The sequence below is a fragment of the Eucyclogobius newberryi genome, unplaced genomic scaffold (assembly GCF_026437365.1).
Source record: "Eucyclogobius newberryi isolate DKJ021-1_F unplaced genomic scaffold, fEucNew1.0.hap1 SCAF_2, whole genome shotgun sequence".
In the NCBI taxonomy this organism is placed as follows: domain Eukaryota; kingdom Metazoa; phylum Chordata; class Actinopteri; order Gobiiformes; family Gobiidae; genus Eucyclogobius; species Eucyclogobius newberryi.
The window spans coordinates 28,043,933-28,063,609 of NW_027315834.1; the positions used below are offsets into that span (position 1 = coordinate 28,043,933).

At 40.4% G+C, this 19,677-nt stretch overlaps 1 protein-coding gene across 2 annotated transcripts in view; it reads left to right on the forward strand.

Annotated features, from left to right (window-relative positions):
- The window catches only part of grm8a (glutamate receptor, metabotropic 8a), a 455,282-nt gene that overhangs the window by 191,537 nt on the left and 244,068 nt on the right, over positions 1-19,677 (forward strand). For both annotated transcript variants that reach the window (XM_072454896.1, XM_072454897.1), the window contains exon 2: positions 13,882-14,098. In XM_072454896.1, coding sequence (XP_072310997.1) covers positions 13,882-14,098 — 217 coding nt within the window. The remainder of the gene's footprint in view (positions 1-13,881; positions 14,099-19,677) is intronic.

Here is a 19,677-nt window from a genome sequence, read left to right on the forward strand (position 1 = left end):
TTAGATCCAAGTCTCTGAGAAGGAGGACTTCCATGCTCTGTATGTTTCTGGACGGTCGTCAAAGTGTGAAAGGCCAGTGCTGATGAGCTCTTTGCGTGCCAGGTACTTCGCCATGTCCATTATAACTGAAGACTCTGGAAGAGTTGTTTGAGAAGTGTCAGCATACTTTTGGAAGTTTAACTTGGGCTTAAACTTGTTGTGCTCTGATTCTTCCCTCATTAGAAAAGGACCTTGAGTGTTTAGCGGGACATTAGAGTGAGAGGTGTATGGTATCTGGGGAGCAGGAGTTGAAACTAGCCTCTGTTGAGTTTGTGGCGGAACAGGCCAGGAGTCCTTCAGCACGTACGGTGTTGGAGGTTTGCGGTGAGGCTCAATAGACTGCTCTGACGGGTCTGAAAGGTAGACAAATTCAGTGGGCTTGTCAAGACGAGCATTTTGATCCTTTATGTAGTCGCTGACACGTTCTTGTGTGTTTTGAACAGGAACAGGGGAAACTCTTCTGCTGCGGGCTTCCTCGTCCTCTAGCTCTGCTGCTGCTTCCAATACTTGTGCCTGGGCGTCAGCAGCTGCAGCCTCTCTTTCATAATTTAGAGCTTCAAGGTTGACTTCGAGTTTAGCCTTTTCAACTTTCATACTTTTCTCTCTCTCTGCGAATGCTACACGTGCGCGGGCTGCTTCCGCTATGGCTCTCGCTTTTGCTGCTGCAGCGCTTACAGATGATCTGCCAGAGCTGGAGCTTTTGTGGCTTCTAATTGATCCATCTTGGAAAGACTTTGTTTTAGTGTCTTTGGGCCTAGTATCTTGGGTAGGTTCTTTGGTGCCCCCTTGATGTGCTTCATCCATGCTGCCGTATTGTTGTAAGCCAGCGTAATGTCTTTTTACTTTCCTGCTCTCGTTGTGTGTATCTAACACAATTATAGCAGTAGCCAAACTCCTTTTGAAATGAACAGTGTCAGAGTCAGGAAGTAGCGTCCATAGCTCCGGTTTAATGTCTTTCCAAAAACAGAGTAAAAAGACAGTGATGTCAAAGGCATGAACAATATGATGGATGGCAGTGGATAAGCTGTGTTACATGTGTTTGCAATGAGCGAAAACAAAATGGCCGACTTCCGGTGTAAACTTCCGGTCTCAAACTAAGCCTTCAAAATAAAAGACGGAGAAAAGCACTAAAACCAATCTTTAGCAAAACAATTACATAGAACGTAATAAGGGCAAAACAATGAGTTAATTATTTTTAGTTAGTAATCTATCAACACTGACCACGCCTTGTGTTGCCACTGCATAAGACACGTGTAACATTACTTAATCATTGTTCTTTCTTTCAATTGTCTGTTACTTACGTTCACATATTATTATCACAATCGAAAAGGAGCAGAGAGAAGAAAAAAAACATATAAATATCTGCAAATATCTTGACATTTCATACAAAAAAAAAATATCAAGATGGTTCTGAACACATTTTGTTTAGATTTGTACTTCAGGCACAGATATTCCTATATTTGTTTCTGTCGGGTGAGGGCAGAGAGAGGTGGCGCCCCCTGCTGTCTTGATGATTGGCTCTAGATGGCAACAGCAACTTCCCACTTACTATACTTACTATACATCATCTTGAGTGTTTATAATTTTATAAGATCTCAATCATTTCAATCTAATAAATAATTGGTTAGTGTGCTATCTTAAATGGACTTCATGAATATTTCTTACTGCTTTTTTTTGGTCATGTAATCAGATGTTTAATTGTGTTATTGTATGTGTTTTCCTCAAACTTCCAGGCAATAAATGAAACAAGGCTAGATCAATGTACAGTATAGATACGTCAATGCATTTTGGTGGACAAAACTTTATGTAAGACTGATATATTTTTGCATTATTCCCTTCGTATATTGTTTACATGAGATTTCCAGTTTAGTTTCTCATCCAGTGTCACTCCCAAACATTGTATTTCCCATACTCCTTCAACATGTATTCCTTTAATGAACAACTGGATGTTTAAATGTTTGTTAAAGTTTGTATATAGCATACATTTAGTCTTGTACTTTAGATAGTCGGAAGAACTTTCATTTTACACGTCACAACTAACACTCATTAAATTATGTTCAATATGAATCAAACATATGTCGGTTGCTCTCCAGGCACAAAGATTTAAGTAGAAGTACGCACATTTCTATGTTTTAACCAGAAACCTTTATTCAGCCTTTAATAGCCCCCGCTTCTGTCAGGCCTTCAGAGTGACATTTCAAAAGGTCGTTTGCAGTGGCTCCCAGGTTTCTACAACTTTCAAACTATTACCAACTTTCCGTAGTTCGCCTGAAACATTCGCCAACTCTCGTCTTTTAGTTTCACTATTTGTTAAAGCGCTTCCATATCAATGCAAGGTCCTTAGTCGCGGAGAAGAGTCTGGAAAGCAGAAGGCGAGGATCATTAGGTCTAAATCGGGTTGTTAGTTATCTCGTCCGCTCCGTGGGGTTCAGCCTGATCTATAGTGACGAATGAACGAGCCAAAACAGAAACCATTAACACCAACAGACTCTTGACTTGGAGTCCCTGGAGCGAAATCCCTCCATCCCGCCAAGAAGCGTGACTGCTCATGATTTAGACATTGATATTTTAAGTATTTCCCCACAATGCAATGTTGTTTGTCTACCGGCGTGCGTCGATTGCTATCCGGGAGAGATAGATTTTAATTAATTTTTTTTTCCTCCGCGTGCGTCGATAAACTTTGCTTCAAGGTGAATGAAGATCAATTAAGGATTGATATGGAACTTTTATGACATCTTAAAGAAGGACGCAGTGTTGTTATTCATGGTATAATAAAAGTAGTCTGTAACCGTCTTAAAATGAGAAATGACCGTCCTGCTGCAATTGCTCCTTTGATAATAAACCAAATGTATATCAATAGAACTGCCCTAAGCATTCTTCACTTTAAATTGCATTATATTTTCAGCATGCTTTTCAAAATGGTTGACTTAAAATACTTTGGTTGAGACGCCCAATGACATTGTTGGACTCAAAGTACTCTTTCTCTGCCCATTATTTGGCTGATGTGCAACTTTTTTTTCATGATATTTATGTCTTTATCTTTATATACCAGGAACATGTAAAAGAGGTTGTTCAGTGTTCACTAGATTCTTACCAGGAGCACTCAAGATCAGTCTCAACATAAACTTATGTGGCAGTAGGCCCTCATTACCCCTGACAGCCTATGGCCTGTGACCTGGGCCTTTAAAAGGAGGCTTCCTCACCTGCAGGGCCGGCCCAAGCCTTCAGGGGGCCCTAAGCGAAAACATTTTTGGGGGCCCCTCACCACGTCATCAGAATCAGTTTTATTGCCATTGTCAGTAAACAATTCACATATGGGAACTTTCTTCAACACAAACAAAGCGCACCCAAACTCCAGGGCATATGTTTGCCAGTTAGTTTATTCACTCACCTCACAAGCTCAAATATTGATAACTTAAATCCCACAATGCAACTTGGTATTCCGCTGACGTCACCTCTACTCCCTGTACAAATAACACACGTCCCAGATATGTTTTTGGGTGTATTTGTGGGCGTTAAGGGTCGACAGCCACATTAGCAGTTTAAATTAATGAACAGGGGGGTCTGGGGGCTCTCCCCCAGAGATTTTCAGACCTTTTTTGGGTCTTCTGGTGCATTTTAATGTGGTCCAGCCGGCTAAAGTAAGAGTAAAATGTTGAGGTTGTAATGCTATAAAATTATGATGTGATGAAACTGTGCCAGGAGAAAATGACTAAAGCCAGTTATTAATACATTATGGTACTTAATTACTCAATACAATATTGGCTATGAAAAATAATTATGGTCAAATTGATTCATTTTAACTGAAAATGTAAAAGTAATAGTTATCTTTACTAATTTATCTTTTACTGCTCCCAACTGTTCCTTCTTGCCAAAGTGACAAAACAAGTTATATTAAATTAAACAAATGGCATAAGCATTGCTTGATTAACAATTAACACTGATAAAACAGTGCAAACATGTTATTCCCAGAGAATGAACAGAACGAGAAGTGAAGGTCCAAACCTCGCTATAGTGAAGAGACTGTGTTTCTGCAGCTTTGCCACTTTTGTATAAAAATATATAGTATTATTCTATAACAGACGTAATCATAATATGTCTGGTTATTTTTCACTATCAATTTATTATAATTTATAACAAATAGTCTAATGATGCTTTTTAAATAAATTGAAATGTTTTATTGCTCTATTAAAAGGGAATTACAATATAAATGTTTGTTCTGATCAGAACACCACACTGGACTCCTGCACCTTTACGTTCCTCTTATTGCACGTTAAGAAGTCAAAGTAAAACAGACATCACGAGTCACGATTGATCTCACACATGGTGATGTGAGAGAGAGGGACGCAAACTCAAACCCGCTCATCTCTGACTGAGGCTGCACAGGGGCCCGGGACAGGGTCCCGGGACAGGGGCCGCACACTGTTCACTCCAAAGTTTCACGTCAGAGGTTCTGGACGAGACGGCGCTCGTCCGGACCGGATCTCCGCCTCTTAGTGACCCGGGGCACAGACGCCCCTCCCCGGCCTCACCTGCAGCTGACACTACGGGGCTGGTGTAAATGTTAAGCTTATTATCTTTCATTCAGACATATTATTATGCGCGGTGCAGAGCTCTCGTCTCCTCCAGCCTGAGCGAACTAACGTGACATAATCGTGTTGTTTCAAACAGCAGCATTAACCGTCTCTTTGTAAGATAAGTTCAAAACCTGGAAAGTGTTGTTGAGTTTGCAGTTTCTTTACATCGTCAAGAAGTTTCTTTTTTCGTTTTTCGGCATCGGGGGGATATATTCCTCCGGACATGAGGGCCACGTTCTGTTGTGTTTATGTTTTGCTCTCGAGCTCCTCGCGCACAATGAAGTTGCCCAATCAGCGCAGGTCTGGTGTCTTGGTTGCCAGATTGTCATTACAAATAAATGCGGTTTGTGCGTTATATGTTACCGCTGTGTGCGCTGCCGCGCCAGCAGCGCTACTACACTAGTGGCGCACGCTGCGCTTGCGCTTCTCATAAGACGGGTTGCCAGATTGGGGGCCCTATTAACGCCTCGGGGCCCTACGCGGCTGCTTAGTTCGCTTATAGGCTGGGCCGGCCCTGCTCACCTGCGCTGGCCCTTCTCGCCTTTGACGTCACCCGCCACATGGGAGCAATGCAAGCGGCACGAGGACCGGAGAATTCGTTCTGATCTCCCCAAAAACACCCCAAAGTTTAGGCTTAAAGCCAGCGATCACACCAGCGTGTTAACCAGGTTGGTTTGCGCATCGTGCGCTCACCAAACCCTGCTCAAACCTTGCTGTATGACTCGTGCCGCACGCTCCCCAGGTTTAACGCCCCGGTAAGCTGTCTCTCTTCCATAGATTTATATTGTAATCAAACTCGCTCTAATTTAGCACCGTTTGTAGTGCGTGACGTCACGTGCAGGCTTTGTGCGCCGGGATTCCTCCCAGCCGCGGCGCGCATAGTGCACAGATTCGAGCACCGGTATGTATCTCTTTTCCTCTCTCCCTCGCTTGTTGCGCACGGTTCTGGACATCCATCTGAGAGTTAATTTCCCAAACTATTGTACCTTATAGGATTGGTAACCCCGCGGGTCTCTCCTCCGACCCCAAACCCAGAACTTCCCTCCAAGTGCCCTTGGTGGGTTTGGGCACGTTCGCACCGGCCCCATTCTACATTGACAGACTGTAACATATCAACGTTTGGAGTTTTTGAGTGTCGGCTCTGGCCCCCAGCTGGACTGTGGGACTGTACCGGGTCCCAGGCCTGCTGCTAAGGACCAGCGCCACCTCCTGGTAGGGTAATCGGGCTAAGTGCCTTAAGGGACAATCTGGGCTGCTGTTTTATTTTACTTTTGTTATTTCGGTGAATTGTTTAAATGTGTCTCCTGTTTTAGAGGTGTGAATGTGTGAATGAGAGTAGTAGTAGTTTTATTATTAAAAATACAAATGTTTTATTTATTCTGTCTTTAGATTTAATAAATTGTGAACTGTTTTCCTATATCTGAGTCTCCTGGTCCACTCAATCAAAGAATTTGCGCTTGCCTTACTTGTGTATGTGTCCCTGGCACCAATCCAGGGTGGTGTTGTTGGAAACTAATACAGTCAATAATTATTCATTTAACCCATAAATTGGAATTCATGTGGAAGACATCCACCTAAACATCACATCCCTATCGTAGCCACGACACTTAGTCAGCCTTTAGATCAGATGACAGTTTTACACGCTAATTAGTGTCGAAAATAAAATACCAAAAGGTTTACACAGCTCTGACTTCACCTAAATGTGCTCGAGGGGTTGAAACCAGACAAAATCCTCGGCTCTATAGGAAACATACAGGGGACCGGCTCCAGAGTCCCTCATATTGTATTGGACTAGAGTTATTCAGCGATCAAAAGCGTGGCCATTAAACCCCGCGTCTGCATTAATGATGTGTTGATGGAGTCCCCTGCTATTTGGCTGTTTGGGGTCAGCTGCTCACGTAGTTGACCTGTGCTCCTGGACACGCTAAACAATCGCTTTTAATACTGGTCAGGGAGTCCGAGGCAAGTTGAAATGTGGCTTGAAGTTGCAGTGTTGTCTTGTGGCATTTCTGACCCATGAAATGTTTAATATTTTTCATAATGTGCTACTAAATAATGTGTTTTGGTAACTAGAAATGTTGCAATAAAAGGGTGAATGAAACCTTTGTGAAAATAATGTTTATGCCACATTTTAGACGTTGTAAAGACATGCAGCACTCGCCATCGCCTCCATTGGGAGCTGTCCATTCTGAAATTACACACAGCATTTTAAGGACTCTCAGGCAGAAACATTTTTTTGTCATTTTACCTGGAATAACTTTCTCATATTTGTACCATATTTATCAGGTCCGCACAGGACATAGTACTGGTTTATGTCTTCACAGACGACTTAAGTTTAATCCATAATAGGGAAAAATAAGCCTTTCCTTACTTCCAAAATAGTTTGTCACATTTGCCAATATTACAGGCCCAGTTTTACGCAAAGCAAGCAGCGAACACATTACCCTCTGTCTGTGTGAGCGCGAGAGAGAGAGCGTTTTAAGTGCTAATTGAAAACTTCACATCCAACAACACGCACGCACACAAACACACATTCCTCCCTTTTTATCCCCATTTCCAACACACACGCACACACACATATTCATTAGAGCAAATGGAATTAAGGGGATTGGATGCATAATCTCCTTCCCTTGCGATGTGAGCGAATAGAGCCGGTAATTTCCCGCCTCGAACTACAAACTCGCGCTCGGTGTAAGAAGATGGAGTCACTTGCAGCTGGCGGCGCATGAATGATTTACAGCCGCCGACTTCTACTCCTAAATGCCACATGCCATTACACTTGCACAGTTCCACTCTTGAGCATTCAGCACGAGCAGGAGGGGGAGAACTTTGTACTCTGTAATAGACGACCTACTGTAGACGGATCAGACTGAAACGTACGACCCCCCATGAACTCTCGGCGGTCAAAATATTACGCGCTAGCTCCGATGCAGCCCCTCATATGGCGGAAGGAATAGCTCCGTCTACATGAAACAGTAGCTTCAATAATGCGAGCAAGCCGGGAACTCATCAAGAAGAGATTTATGCTCTGATCTCGCCGTCGAGTCATCGCAATTTGGCCCGTGTCGAACTAAAAATTAGGATAATGTTGTACCACCGTAATCAGCCTTAATAAAGCATAAACTAAGACTTCATAATGAGTTTCTCCTTTATCAAGGCTTTGTAACTACTTAATGATGGGGTTAGGGCTATTTGCTAAGCCTGACTCATTCTTAATAAACGATGTGTTCATTATGCATTAAGTCTTTAGAGTAGAGTCATTATAAATCCAATCCACTTTATCTGTCCAGCACATTTTACAAACTGACCGCTTGTTGTTTGCTGGTTTGAAGCCTTATATATTTTCACTGCATGTACAGTTATCCAAAGATAGTGCCAATGTGTATGCGTTAACAGGGACACAAGTAAAATTGTATATACACTATTGTAACTACCGTATTTCCAGCACTATAAGGCGCTCTGGATTATAAGGCGCACTGTCAATGAATGTCAATTTTCGATAATTTTTCTATAAATAAGTTGCACGAGACTATAAGCCGCAATAAAAAAAGTATATAAAAAAGTTGTTTTTTGAGAAAATTATAAGGCTTTTCAATGCGCCTTATAGTGCGGAAAATACGGTACTACTTCTACTGCTGCTATTATAATATTACTACTAGTTCAGCTTCTGCTACTAGCTTTACTTCTATTACTGCTACAATACTCCACTAATGCTTCAACTGCTAATACCTCTAATGCCTCTAATGCCTCTAATAGCTCTAGTCCCACAGGTTCTACTGCCGCTATCAGACCCTTTAAAATGCTCTGTCATCAGCCACTCTGTGTTTGCACGTTCTTCCCGCGTCTGCTCCGGTTTCCCCCACCACTAAAAACATGTACAATATTATGGTGTGTGAATGAGAGTGAAAGTTCATTAACATGCACCGACCAAAACAAATATACAAATCAACAAATCAACTAAATTTCAGAATGGAGGCGACTGGAATCAAAATGAAGATGATCCAAACACATTTTCTGAGAACAATTAACTAAGATTAGATCAAAATGCTAATGGTTTAAATATTAAAAAGCAACAATTTGGAATTTTCTGGGTAAAAATGCATTTTCTGTTGCAAAAAAATGGAGCTATTTTTGGAGCTAATTTTCTAGCTTTCAGATGAGCTTTCATGAAATAACGTAAAATACAATACAATAAATGTCTATAAAACAGGCTTTTGTATCACTCACATGTATCGGAGTGGTTTTCATTTGCCAAAACCTTTTCATATTTTGTGATATTCCAAGGTTAATCCCAGTTTCTCTATCGAAATCACATCATGTTTCACCATATTTGCCTCCGTTCTGGAATCTAGAATGGAATCTGGAATGTTTTTGTTTACAGGCTCTATACCAGCACTACTAACGGTACTCACACTTTGACTGCTAACCTACCTTCCTTCTGCTGGAAGTATTGCCCCTCGCGGTGCATGAATCATTCACAACACGGTCCCTCTGCTCTCAAACGCCACGTGCATTTGACTAGCGTGGCGCGGCTCTTATGCATTCGCGCCTGGAGAAGCCATACCACCGAAAATTGTCATTTTTTTGGACAGAGCAGCGTCGCAGTCTGCCACAGGGGACTGGATTTTTATTTTCTATTTCATGGCTTTTGTCCCGTAATGACTCTGAGATTACGTGCAGTGTATTCAAGCGTATCGCAGCATCTCATTTGGCATTATATCCAGCCGTTGTTTGCATATAACAGGACATCAAAGCGCCTGGCTGCTCCGGGTCAGGGTTTGGTTCCCTATTGTCGCCGGCGTGCACGAAAAATATCCCTTCTGCCGGTCCTTCTTTGAAATGTATATTGCGCTATTTAAATCCACATAGGGAGCAAAAGGGACGAGAGAGCGCGGAGAACGTTACACATTTCCATGCACAAAAGATCACGCAGCAAAGGTATTCGCGTGTATTGTTTTTACCTCTTGCTTATTTTGTTTTCCGTATGAATAATACATGCCCAACCAGAAGTTTTTAAAAGGAGACGTTTAGTTCTTTCCCATGTCAGATCAAGATGCTGTACACTGAAGTAGTAAACAGTAACTTTTTTGAATTCTCAGTGCTGTTTGTAAATAGGTTTAGCATGAAAATACAATTCGAGGAGAAATATTTGTATTTTTTGTGTGGTTGGACGTAATGTTGGACGTCTCTGTTGGAAGGTCAGTGAATCAAACAGGGACGAGAATATGAACCACTCTCATCTATGTCTTTTTGTCTTTTATTATATGCTCTTTATTTGCCTGTAGAGCTGCACAATAGTAACAGTAACAGTCTAATCTACACTGCAAATTCACTTGACGATTTGACTTGCAAAATAGTAAAATAGTCACAATATCCAGTTTTTTTATGGACAACATTAAACTTTTTACAAACACCTTATTGTTTTGTTTTAGCAGTTCATATTTCAGTCTTCTCTCAAATGTTACTAGTTCAGACAAACAAAATAATACAATAAAATCTCATTGTGAATGCAATTTTTTTCAGAAAATAAACCCCGAAAACAACACACACAATACAAATACTTCTCCATAATGCAGAACCACCTGCTTTTTCCACATTTCACACATTCAGGTCAATTAACATATTATTTTTAATTGTATATTGAAACTTTTAAAGAAAATTTTCAACCAAATAAAGTTTGAACTGTTGAACATCTAGTTTATTATTCATGAAAATCAGAAATGGTCCATTCTTCATGGACATTCTGATTTAATAATACTGCTGCCTTTGTTACATAAAGTTTGCCTCAATAGTTCAGACAACAATTACAACGATCAAAATACAATTATATATTCGTACATTGCAGTCCTACAAGTTAAAACCCGTGAAACTAAGGACATTCTGATTCAAATCGAGTTGCCAGCTAATTAGTCTTCTTTTGAATGCCGTCTCGTTGGTCACTCATTTCTCACTGCCCAGTCCTCAGGTAACGATAGATTATCCGCACATCCAATCAATTACCTCTGCGCTCAGTCTCCTCTAGCCAAAACAAAACTTAAAATTCAGCTCCCCACACCTGCTCGCTCGCAAACGCTCAAGGAAGGCCGTTCAGAACCTCGCCCAAAAGCCCCCGAGGAAGATCCCTGACCTTTCAAAATGGCAACGACAAGTGCTGGACGTGCGATGCCGGCGACTTGAGCTGACACTCGGAGGGGATGAAGACAGTGAGCGATGGCCTTTGCAGATATTTGCGTCACACGGAGCGCGACGTGGAGGCAACACTGTCCATCTTAAAATCTCCGAAGAGGTTTGCGATTCGCCCCGTTCAGCATCCGTGCGCGATAGTCAGCGTCTTGCGTAGAGCGAGCGCGAATGGCAGCTGACAGCGGCGGGTACGTTTTCGGTTCGGACCGCCGGTTATTCTCGCTGAATGCCAATGAGCAGCTGCCCGGTGTCAATTGTGTGTTGTGTGTGTGTGTGTGTGTGTGTGTGTAAGTGGCAAAAGCGAGGTCTTCCTTCGCCGTCCCATTTCGCCCGGCCGAAAAAAATCAATCTGTCTGACATCGCCGGCCTGTTACATGTCTTCTGTCATCCTGGAAAGTGTTGTCTAAACAGTTTTCCATCTGTTGCGTGTCCAGCTGTTGTATAACTCGTCCGTGCACCGTTTGTTGTCACGCAGCGTTGACGATGTCTTGGTCGTGTGTCGTTTTGAGGTCCTGAAGTCTCTGTCATCGAAAAAAGTTTAATATACCGTATTTTCCGGACTATAAGTCGCACCTTTTTTCATAGTTTTTGCCGGTGTGCGACTTATACTTATCTTTATACTTATATACTTATACTCCGGAGCGACTTATATGTGATATTATTTGTTATTCTCACACTTGCAAATGCATTTCATACTCCAGTGCGACTATATGTTTTTTTCTCCTCTATTGTGCAGTTTTTGTTGCAACTTATAGTCCGGAAAATACGGTATATCGTTGTTTGTAAAATGTGAAACATACTCCACTTACTGCAACTCATATTTTTTTTTTCTTCTCTATTATGCATTTTTTAGCTGGTGCGACTTATAGTCCGGAAAATATGGTCATGTCTATCAACGTCCAGGAATTGATCGTGTGCAGAGAAATAATGTTGTAATAACTGTTGTTTTGTCTGTCCTGCAGTTTGACAGGCCTTTGTAGCAAAACGCTAAGATAAATTAAAACAACAACAACAACAACAACAACAACAACAACAGTCTTTTCTACAAATAGTGTAAAGACGGCTTTTCACAGACATTACATCATTGTTTGTGGTGTTCCCTGTCACACCACAGCACGTTCACACACGAATAAAACTGCAGTGTTAAAGCAAATATCACAAATGTCCTGACATGGCTTTAGTGTAGTTAATAAATATGTAACTGTCCCATCCTGAGAACTGTTTCTTTTGACCTGGAGTTAAACCCTGAAGCCCAGAGTTTGTCCTGGAGTAAAAATGGCCGATGAGCTCCGACTGGTTTATGTGCAACTGTCTTCTTTAAATAAGTGATTTATGTGTCACACCGCAGGACACACTTTGGATTACACCGTTAAACTTCTCATATCTTTATTAGATTTAAAGTAGGGCATTTAAACCGTCTCTGGCACAAACGTCTCGTTCTGGAATGTTTTGATGTAAAGGGTCGAGCAACACTGCAGGACATTTTAGTAACATTTTGTGAAATTAAACACTTCATTCTAAAACTATGTGTACTTTTTATTAGAAATGTATGGTCACTGTTCAGTCCAATAAACAACATTATTCAGAAGCGTTGTCATGCCCTTTATTATCGTCCTATAATATTGAACTCACCATTGTTCATTTTGCATTTTTATTTCCGCTTTTGTACCAAGCATAACTCATATGTTTTGTCTGCTTCAAATATTAGCCGCAACAATAACTTTCTGTTTGAGCATGTGAAGTTGTGCGGCGGCATTGACAGCTCACCTTAAAGCTGAAAGAATTATTAATGGTTGCATTCCCTTCGGGGGTGAGAAGCATTTATATCTGTTTGTGCTCGGCAGCCAGTAAAACGTGGATACATTTGAATATGGCGTTCATGAGATGAATCATCACAGCATGACTCAACTTTTTTATTTAGACCTTTTTGCCGGGCAAATAATTCATGAGGATGAATATGAAATTAAGCAGGGGAAGGGCGGTTTCACACATTTGAATGCACGGCAGAAAGACAGTTTGGAGAAAGAGAAAGGTGGAAATGGTGCAGGGGTCTGCTCGATCACACGCGAGCACTTTTATAGATGTATTTATCATTTATATGTTTATTAATATGCATAAACCCCATAGAGGACGGGCCTGCACTTTTCATCATCACTGTGATTTAGATCAAGTTTAATCATTGTAATAATTTATACAAAACTGAACTTTTTGTGTGATATATAATTGAAAAGTTAATTTGCAAAAACATATATCAGCATTTTCTAAATTTTCCACTCATTTTTCATCTTTTACACACATTTATAACGGTATCAATGAGGAGATTTACTCAAAAAGTGATTTTCCGGGTTCTTTTTTCATGTTTGTTTGTTTTTCTTATCTTTTTTTTCATACTTTTTCACACAATCTTCTTTAGAGTTGTCACGCAATGTTGCTGTGACGTGTCAGCTCATTTACACGGGTGTGGCATGTGCAGGACAGGACAGTATCTCAGGATTGGGAGAGTAAAAAAGCCACCTTATCCCTCGGGCGCGTTCCCACATTTCAGTTGCCTCCTTAATCCAACGATGATGTTTGTTGTCTTCGATTGTTATTCCTTGGGCGTTATTCAATACTGAAGTTTGATGAGCATTCCAACTTCAACTAAACTAACTATTTAACTGAATGTGATTTATATTTACAGTGAAACAAACAAGCCACACCCATTTTGTTTTTCTAGAATTGGTTAAGAAAGCAGGCTTCTGAAGATGTGAGACAGGTTCTACTCTGACAATGTTCAAATCTAAGCTTAAACCAGTTTTGTTGAGCTGTACATGACATGACTGAAAGGACTTTCTTTGCACTCTTCTCTTTTATTTCTTCAACTGTTTTGTGATTTCTGTCATTTCTTTGTGATTTTATTGCATTTCCTTTCCTGTTGTGTGAAGCACTTTGAATTGCCTTGTGTATGAAATGTGCTCTACAAATAACAACGCCTTCTTTTATCATGACCCGTTGCCTTCATCCATAACTATATCCCGTGTTTGCTTACTGTCTCTCCAGCTCTCTGACCCTTTCTGACCCTTTCTCTGGTGTGTTCTTCCAGATCCCTCAGGTCAGCTACGCCTCCACGGCCCCGGAGCTCAGCGACAACACCCGCTACGACTTCTTCTCACGTGTGGTCCCTCCGGACTCGTACCAGGCGCAGGCCATGATGGACATCGTCACCGCCATGGAGTGGAACTACGTGTCCACGCTGGCGTCTGAGGGGAACTACGGCGAGAGCGGAGTGGAAGCCTTCGTCCAGATCTCCAGGGAAACGGGTAGGAACGCCACTGCGAAAGAAAGAGTATTTACATGAGTTAAAATGACTTCCATTTAAGATGTGGCTCTTGATTTGAGTAGTTTTGACTTGTTGAGGTGCTTTTCTTTTTTCCTGCTAAAACATATGCCAAAAATATTAATAAAACTACACTGCTCTTTTATTTTCTTAAAAGGGCCATAGCTGATTTTTCTTAAAAACATGAAAAACAGAGCCAGCTAATTTTAAACCATTTGCAGAAGTCCAAATTCATTGCTCACTTACACAACGCATCCAAATTAGAAACACTTTTCACAACTTTCAGAGGCAAGAGCAGAGTTTACTGTCACGGTGAAGCTAACAAAACATCAGCATGCTAACAGTGCACTTCCTGCTCCGTGGAGAGAGAAAAAAATATCTTTAATTAGATGCAGACAGCACACAGCGGTCTCATTCTGACCCGAAGCGCTCCTGTTACAACGTAGGTGCTGGATCAACACATATTTTACTTAATCACAATTAAAAAAAACAACCTTTAATTCATTCTATACTGTATTATCTTGAAAGTCAAAAATGTCTTAAAACAAGTAAAGGAGCACTACGTAATGTTATTGCTTTTCTCAAACTTTTCTATCTACATGAAGACAAGCAGGAATATAGAGATAAGTTTAAATAAAGTAAATACATCCAAACATACACAAAACAGGATGAATGTCTAGGATTGAAGTCATGTAAGTCATGTAGGTATTCGTGTTGAGCGGTGCAGCTAAAAGTGCGAGCTATTATCAGTGATATGATGTGGCGCTGTTGGACCGTGGCTGGATTTGTAGAATCATTTGAAGAGAGGGATTAAAGAGCGAGGGGCCGGACACGGGGAATAGTTAAAAGGGAGTCCAGGAATAATTCAAATGAGCCGAGCTTTGATGTGAGATGTGAAAGAGTCAGATACCCAGCGCTGACATGGAAAGCATGTACTGTAACAATAGTCTACCACTGTCTCTGAATATAGAAGCTAGCATGACAATGTGATTTCCTCGAAGGATGTAAATGATCGTAGCGGCAGTTGGCTTTTTCTTAAATTAGATGGACGGATGATAATTCTACATTTACATTTTTGAGCTTTGAACCATCAATGTTCCTTCATCAAAAACATTGTATTTATCATCATTCATTCTAGTTAGATGACTCTTGTTCAGTAAGTCTCTTCCATATGAGCTTCAGAAAACACTTTGTTCAAAATGTCCCAGTTTTAGGATGTGAGAACAAGAGCTTTGAGATCTTCTGCTGTGTTTTTCACGTTCATAACATCAGTGTGACTGCATTAGCATGATGAGAGGCAAGCAACGTTTGTTCATCTACCCTTAGTTACGTGTGCTGCCAATAGATGGAGCTCTAATGCAATTCCTGATGTGGAAAAGGTCTGATTGAGTCAAAGTTAGGCCTTAGTTATTTTATTACTTGGTTTATGGATCCGCCGCACTTAGATGGTTGATTTCTACAATATAAATTAAATGAATTATTATCAATTTTTTTTTATAAAGTACCGCCATCAACGCAAAATAGCTTTAAATTAAATATAAATAGCGGTATTAAGTCAAAAGATAAGAGCACGTGAAGCAATTTTCGTCAAAATCCTGCTGGAGTCTGTGACGAAGCGGGTGCCTTTTGGGAAAACTTGGAAGAAAAAATCTTTTGAAATTGAAATTATATTTATATTTATATTTCGCCTGCCTTGTTCAATATATTTCATTTAAAAATCTGTAAACCAAGTAATAAAATAACTGCGGCCTTATGTATGTAAATTATACATTGTTTTAAGTTATTAAAAAATGGTACTTAAGACCATGTTTAAAATTCCAACAATCACATGAAAAATGCATAATATGTCCTTTAAAGCTGGGGTACACAATAGTTTTCTTTAAAATGAATCAGGGTCGTTTCCCCCTTTGTGGCATCTTGTAAAAGCAGCACTTTGAGACAAAATCACTCTGCGGTGTCTGCGTCTAACAGTATTTGTAGTAGAAGTAGTAGGATTTCTCTTTCCCAACCAGAAGTAAGAGTCCTTACTCAGCACTTTGAGTGACTGAGCTCTGGCGGTCTTTCCCAGCTTCACTTTGTGGTCAGGAAAAGCTGTTCTAAATGCATACATACTGTTATCAACAATAAGGTAATTTTGACATTTTTACAATAGAGTTAGCTCATGAATTTCAGTTACATCAAAACTAACCGTTCATGCCTCAATGTTTTATACAAACTCTCTCAAAATCACAATTTAATAGAGACTAAATCGAGGATAATTTGAATCATAAATAAGATCCACTTGAACGTTTTCATTTTGGAAACAGTAAATGTCCTTGGTGTTTGTGTGATATATTTATAGTTTGTTGCTATATCAATCACTTTTCTTTGAGTGAAAAAGTCATCTGACTTGTTCCCTTGGCAAATCTCATTTATAGACTTGTCAAATGTACTCAATTTAATACAAATAAAGCGGGGATACTCAACTTTTTTTTTCTAAATGCATACATTTTGTGTTTTCCACTAATGAGTCTCTTGTGAGAGCAGACCTTTGTGACAAAAATCAGACTGCTGCACTCTGTCTGCAGCTAATAATAAAGTACTTCATGTCTCCTCAACCAGGAAGTAAGAGTTGAAAGTATTGCTATGATTGGCTGTGCTTGGGTGGTCCATCCCAGTTTCAATTCACCTGGAAATGAATGCATGTGAATATACACAATGTGCCAAAGGAAGGGATTTACACAGATCAGGGACGCCAGCTTTAATTCATAATACCAGCATTTTTACATCATCGCTTCATCATGTTAATGGAAACTATAACTTATATACGTCATAAGGCGCTGGTACAGCTGGCAGCCCGGTGTAAACGCTCTCTCTTCTTTCTCACACGTATTGTGGCTCTTTTTTTATACAGATGCGTTTTGCTGTAAAAAAATGTCAGAAGAGGTGAAAATGTGGTCAATGTAAAGCGCTTTGGGCAAATTAACAATTTAATTTATCATTTTATTGTACTATGTTTAGTCAATTTAATCTGTTCATATATGATTGAGAAAGTCCAGTGTAAAGTCCAGTGTAAAGTGCAGTGTAACCAGATGTTTTAGTCTCAGTTTTTGACTTATATTCTTTTGTTCTGCTCACTAATGACTGCTTAGTGTCATTATATTTTAAAGTGATTTACGGGTGGTTTACTCTTAACTATTATTAAAATATTAACTCAGGTTAATATTTTGCGTGGTGACACTATAATCCAATCATACATCAGGCACTGTCTTCTCACAAGCTCACATTTGCCTTAATTATGCAAATGGTTTTACTCTGCCCCATAGGATAAGAATTTTGAGTGTGAGTGTGTTTTTGTTTTTAATGAAACAAATTGATCATTCCTCTTTTAATCCCGTTTAGTGCAGGGAATAATTGTCTGCTAATTACATTGAAAGAAGATGCATAAAGCATTTCAGTCGGCACGGTTATGTATAATATCAAACTAGTGTTGCACAGAGGACAACTACGGTACTTCAATTTAATTTAGAGCCCAACATCAGTCGCCTCGTATGGTTTCACAATCTCGTTAATGTGATCAACAGAAGCAGTTAGAAAATCAAGCACTGAAACAGTCATTGATCAATACAAACTATTAACAGAGATGGCTAACTGACCGAGGGCCTCTCATTGTTTTCTCATTGTTTTGCATATGATCTTTGAGCATGTGTGTTTTTTCTGTTGTGCTGCATTGTCTTATGTGCATTTGTGTTTTAGGCATTTGGGTCAGCTGTGTTGTTTGTTAGGTGTTCTACAAATAAAGTTGGATTGGATTAGATAAACTCAAATGACGAGAAAGCCAGAACCGTGCAGATAAAGATGGATCAGTGTCAGTTTTGATCTGTGGCTCAAAGGCGTGCTGGTCCCTGTGGTCTTGGGTCTGAAATCCGTTTGTGAAATGCTCTAAGTGCCTTTGGCACATCAAAATGGTGTTGATTTTTTTGGTTTCTGTCTCTTTAGATCTTGACAAATATTTACAGACTGACAGTCCCAAAGACACACATGAAGTTCATCAAAGGCCTTGTTTATTTCTACATTTTCCCTTCAGCGCTCGTACAGCTACTACTTGTTCTCCTTCCACTCCTCCACTCATTAACACAACTATGACTGCAATTGGAACTTCAACCTTTAGTAGTTCAGGATTGCATAGTGGCTGAAATTATATGTGTGATTGCGACAGCCGGGGTCACCACCTCGATCACCTTTAACCTATGGCTATGCTATCAAACCATCTGTTCATCTAGAGCTCCATATAGACCTTATTCTGCACCATACTCTTTTTCCACTTTTAACACATATCTACACTTCCGTTGTAATTGCACTTCCAGTCCAGCTGGAAATCTTGCTTGTTTAAATGTAGAACGAGGGAAAAATATTAATTTATGTAAAATGTCCAGTGTTCATGTGCACCAATGCACCGATTCCCTTGGCAGCACAAAAACTGCTTTTTTAGTCTGTGTATAACTTATTATGTCTTGAGCCTTATGTAAACTAATTCAACCAGAAGAAGGATTACGTGGAATGGCGGCTCCAGGCGGGCTTCCAGAATGAGGTGAATACTCTGGCAAAGACAGGAAAACAGAAGTGAACTACTACTACTTTGAATGGAGAGCTAAAATACAATCTACCTTCTGTTTACAACAATCTTATAAAATCTTTGTCAAAGGAGAAATGAAGTCAGTCAAATGCCAAAGTAGGTACTCAACAACAGCGAGGCAGAGGCCAACAGACAACGCTGTGGTAGAGCAACCCTAGGTTAGGTAAGCAGCTGCGAGGAAGGGACGCCCCCCAATGGTCCGAATCCAGACCCTTACGCATTCAAACAGAATGTGGGCGGGGCTGGCGGGTCAGGCAAGAGAACAATAGGGTAGAACCATCCAATACTAGGCAGCAAGGCCCGACTTCTTCCTTAGGACAGGACTTATTGAAACAGTCAATAATAGTGTCCAAATTAATTTAAACTGTACTATTATCACTCATACACACACACGCACACACGCACGCACACACACACAAACACACACACACCTGTCACATTGTGGGGACTGAAATCTTCTGAAAAAGTCTTGGTATCCTTTGCTTTGTGAGGTCCCCATAAGGTAAATCCTTTAATATTACTTCAATAACACGGTTTGAAGGTTAGATTTAGGTTAAGGTAAGGCTTCAAGTCGGCGTTATGGTCAGGATCAGTTGAGGCTTGGGGATACTGAAAAGAAAGTGTGTACCGATCATGGACACGTGCAAAAGACATCCTTCAGTCAGTTGTCTACTCTATATGTGCATTAACACGATGATTGATGGAGGAGTTCTTCCAAAAACAGGCGCAGAAGGTAAAGAAGGTCAAAAAACGTGGCCAAGAGTGTTGGGAACTATCTGCAATGCACCTGTCAAACTCAAACTGGGGAAGAGCCACATAAAGAGAATATAGATCTTTGTAGAATGTCAATGGCTGAAGGAGGAGTAAACTGGACCGGACTAACGTGTTTAGAATATTTATATCTATCTACATATCTATCTATCTATCCATCTATCCATCCATCCATC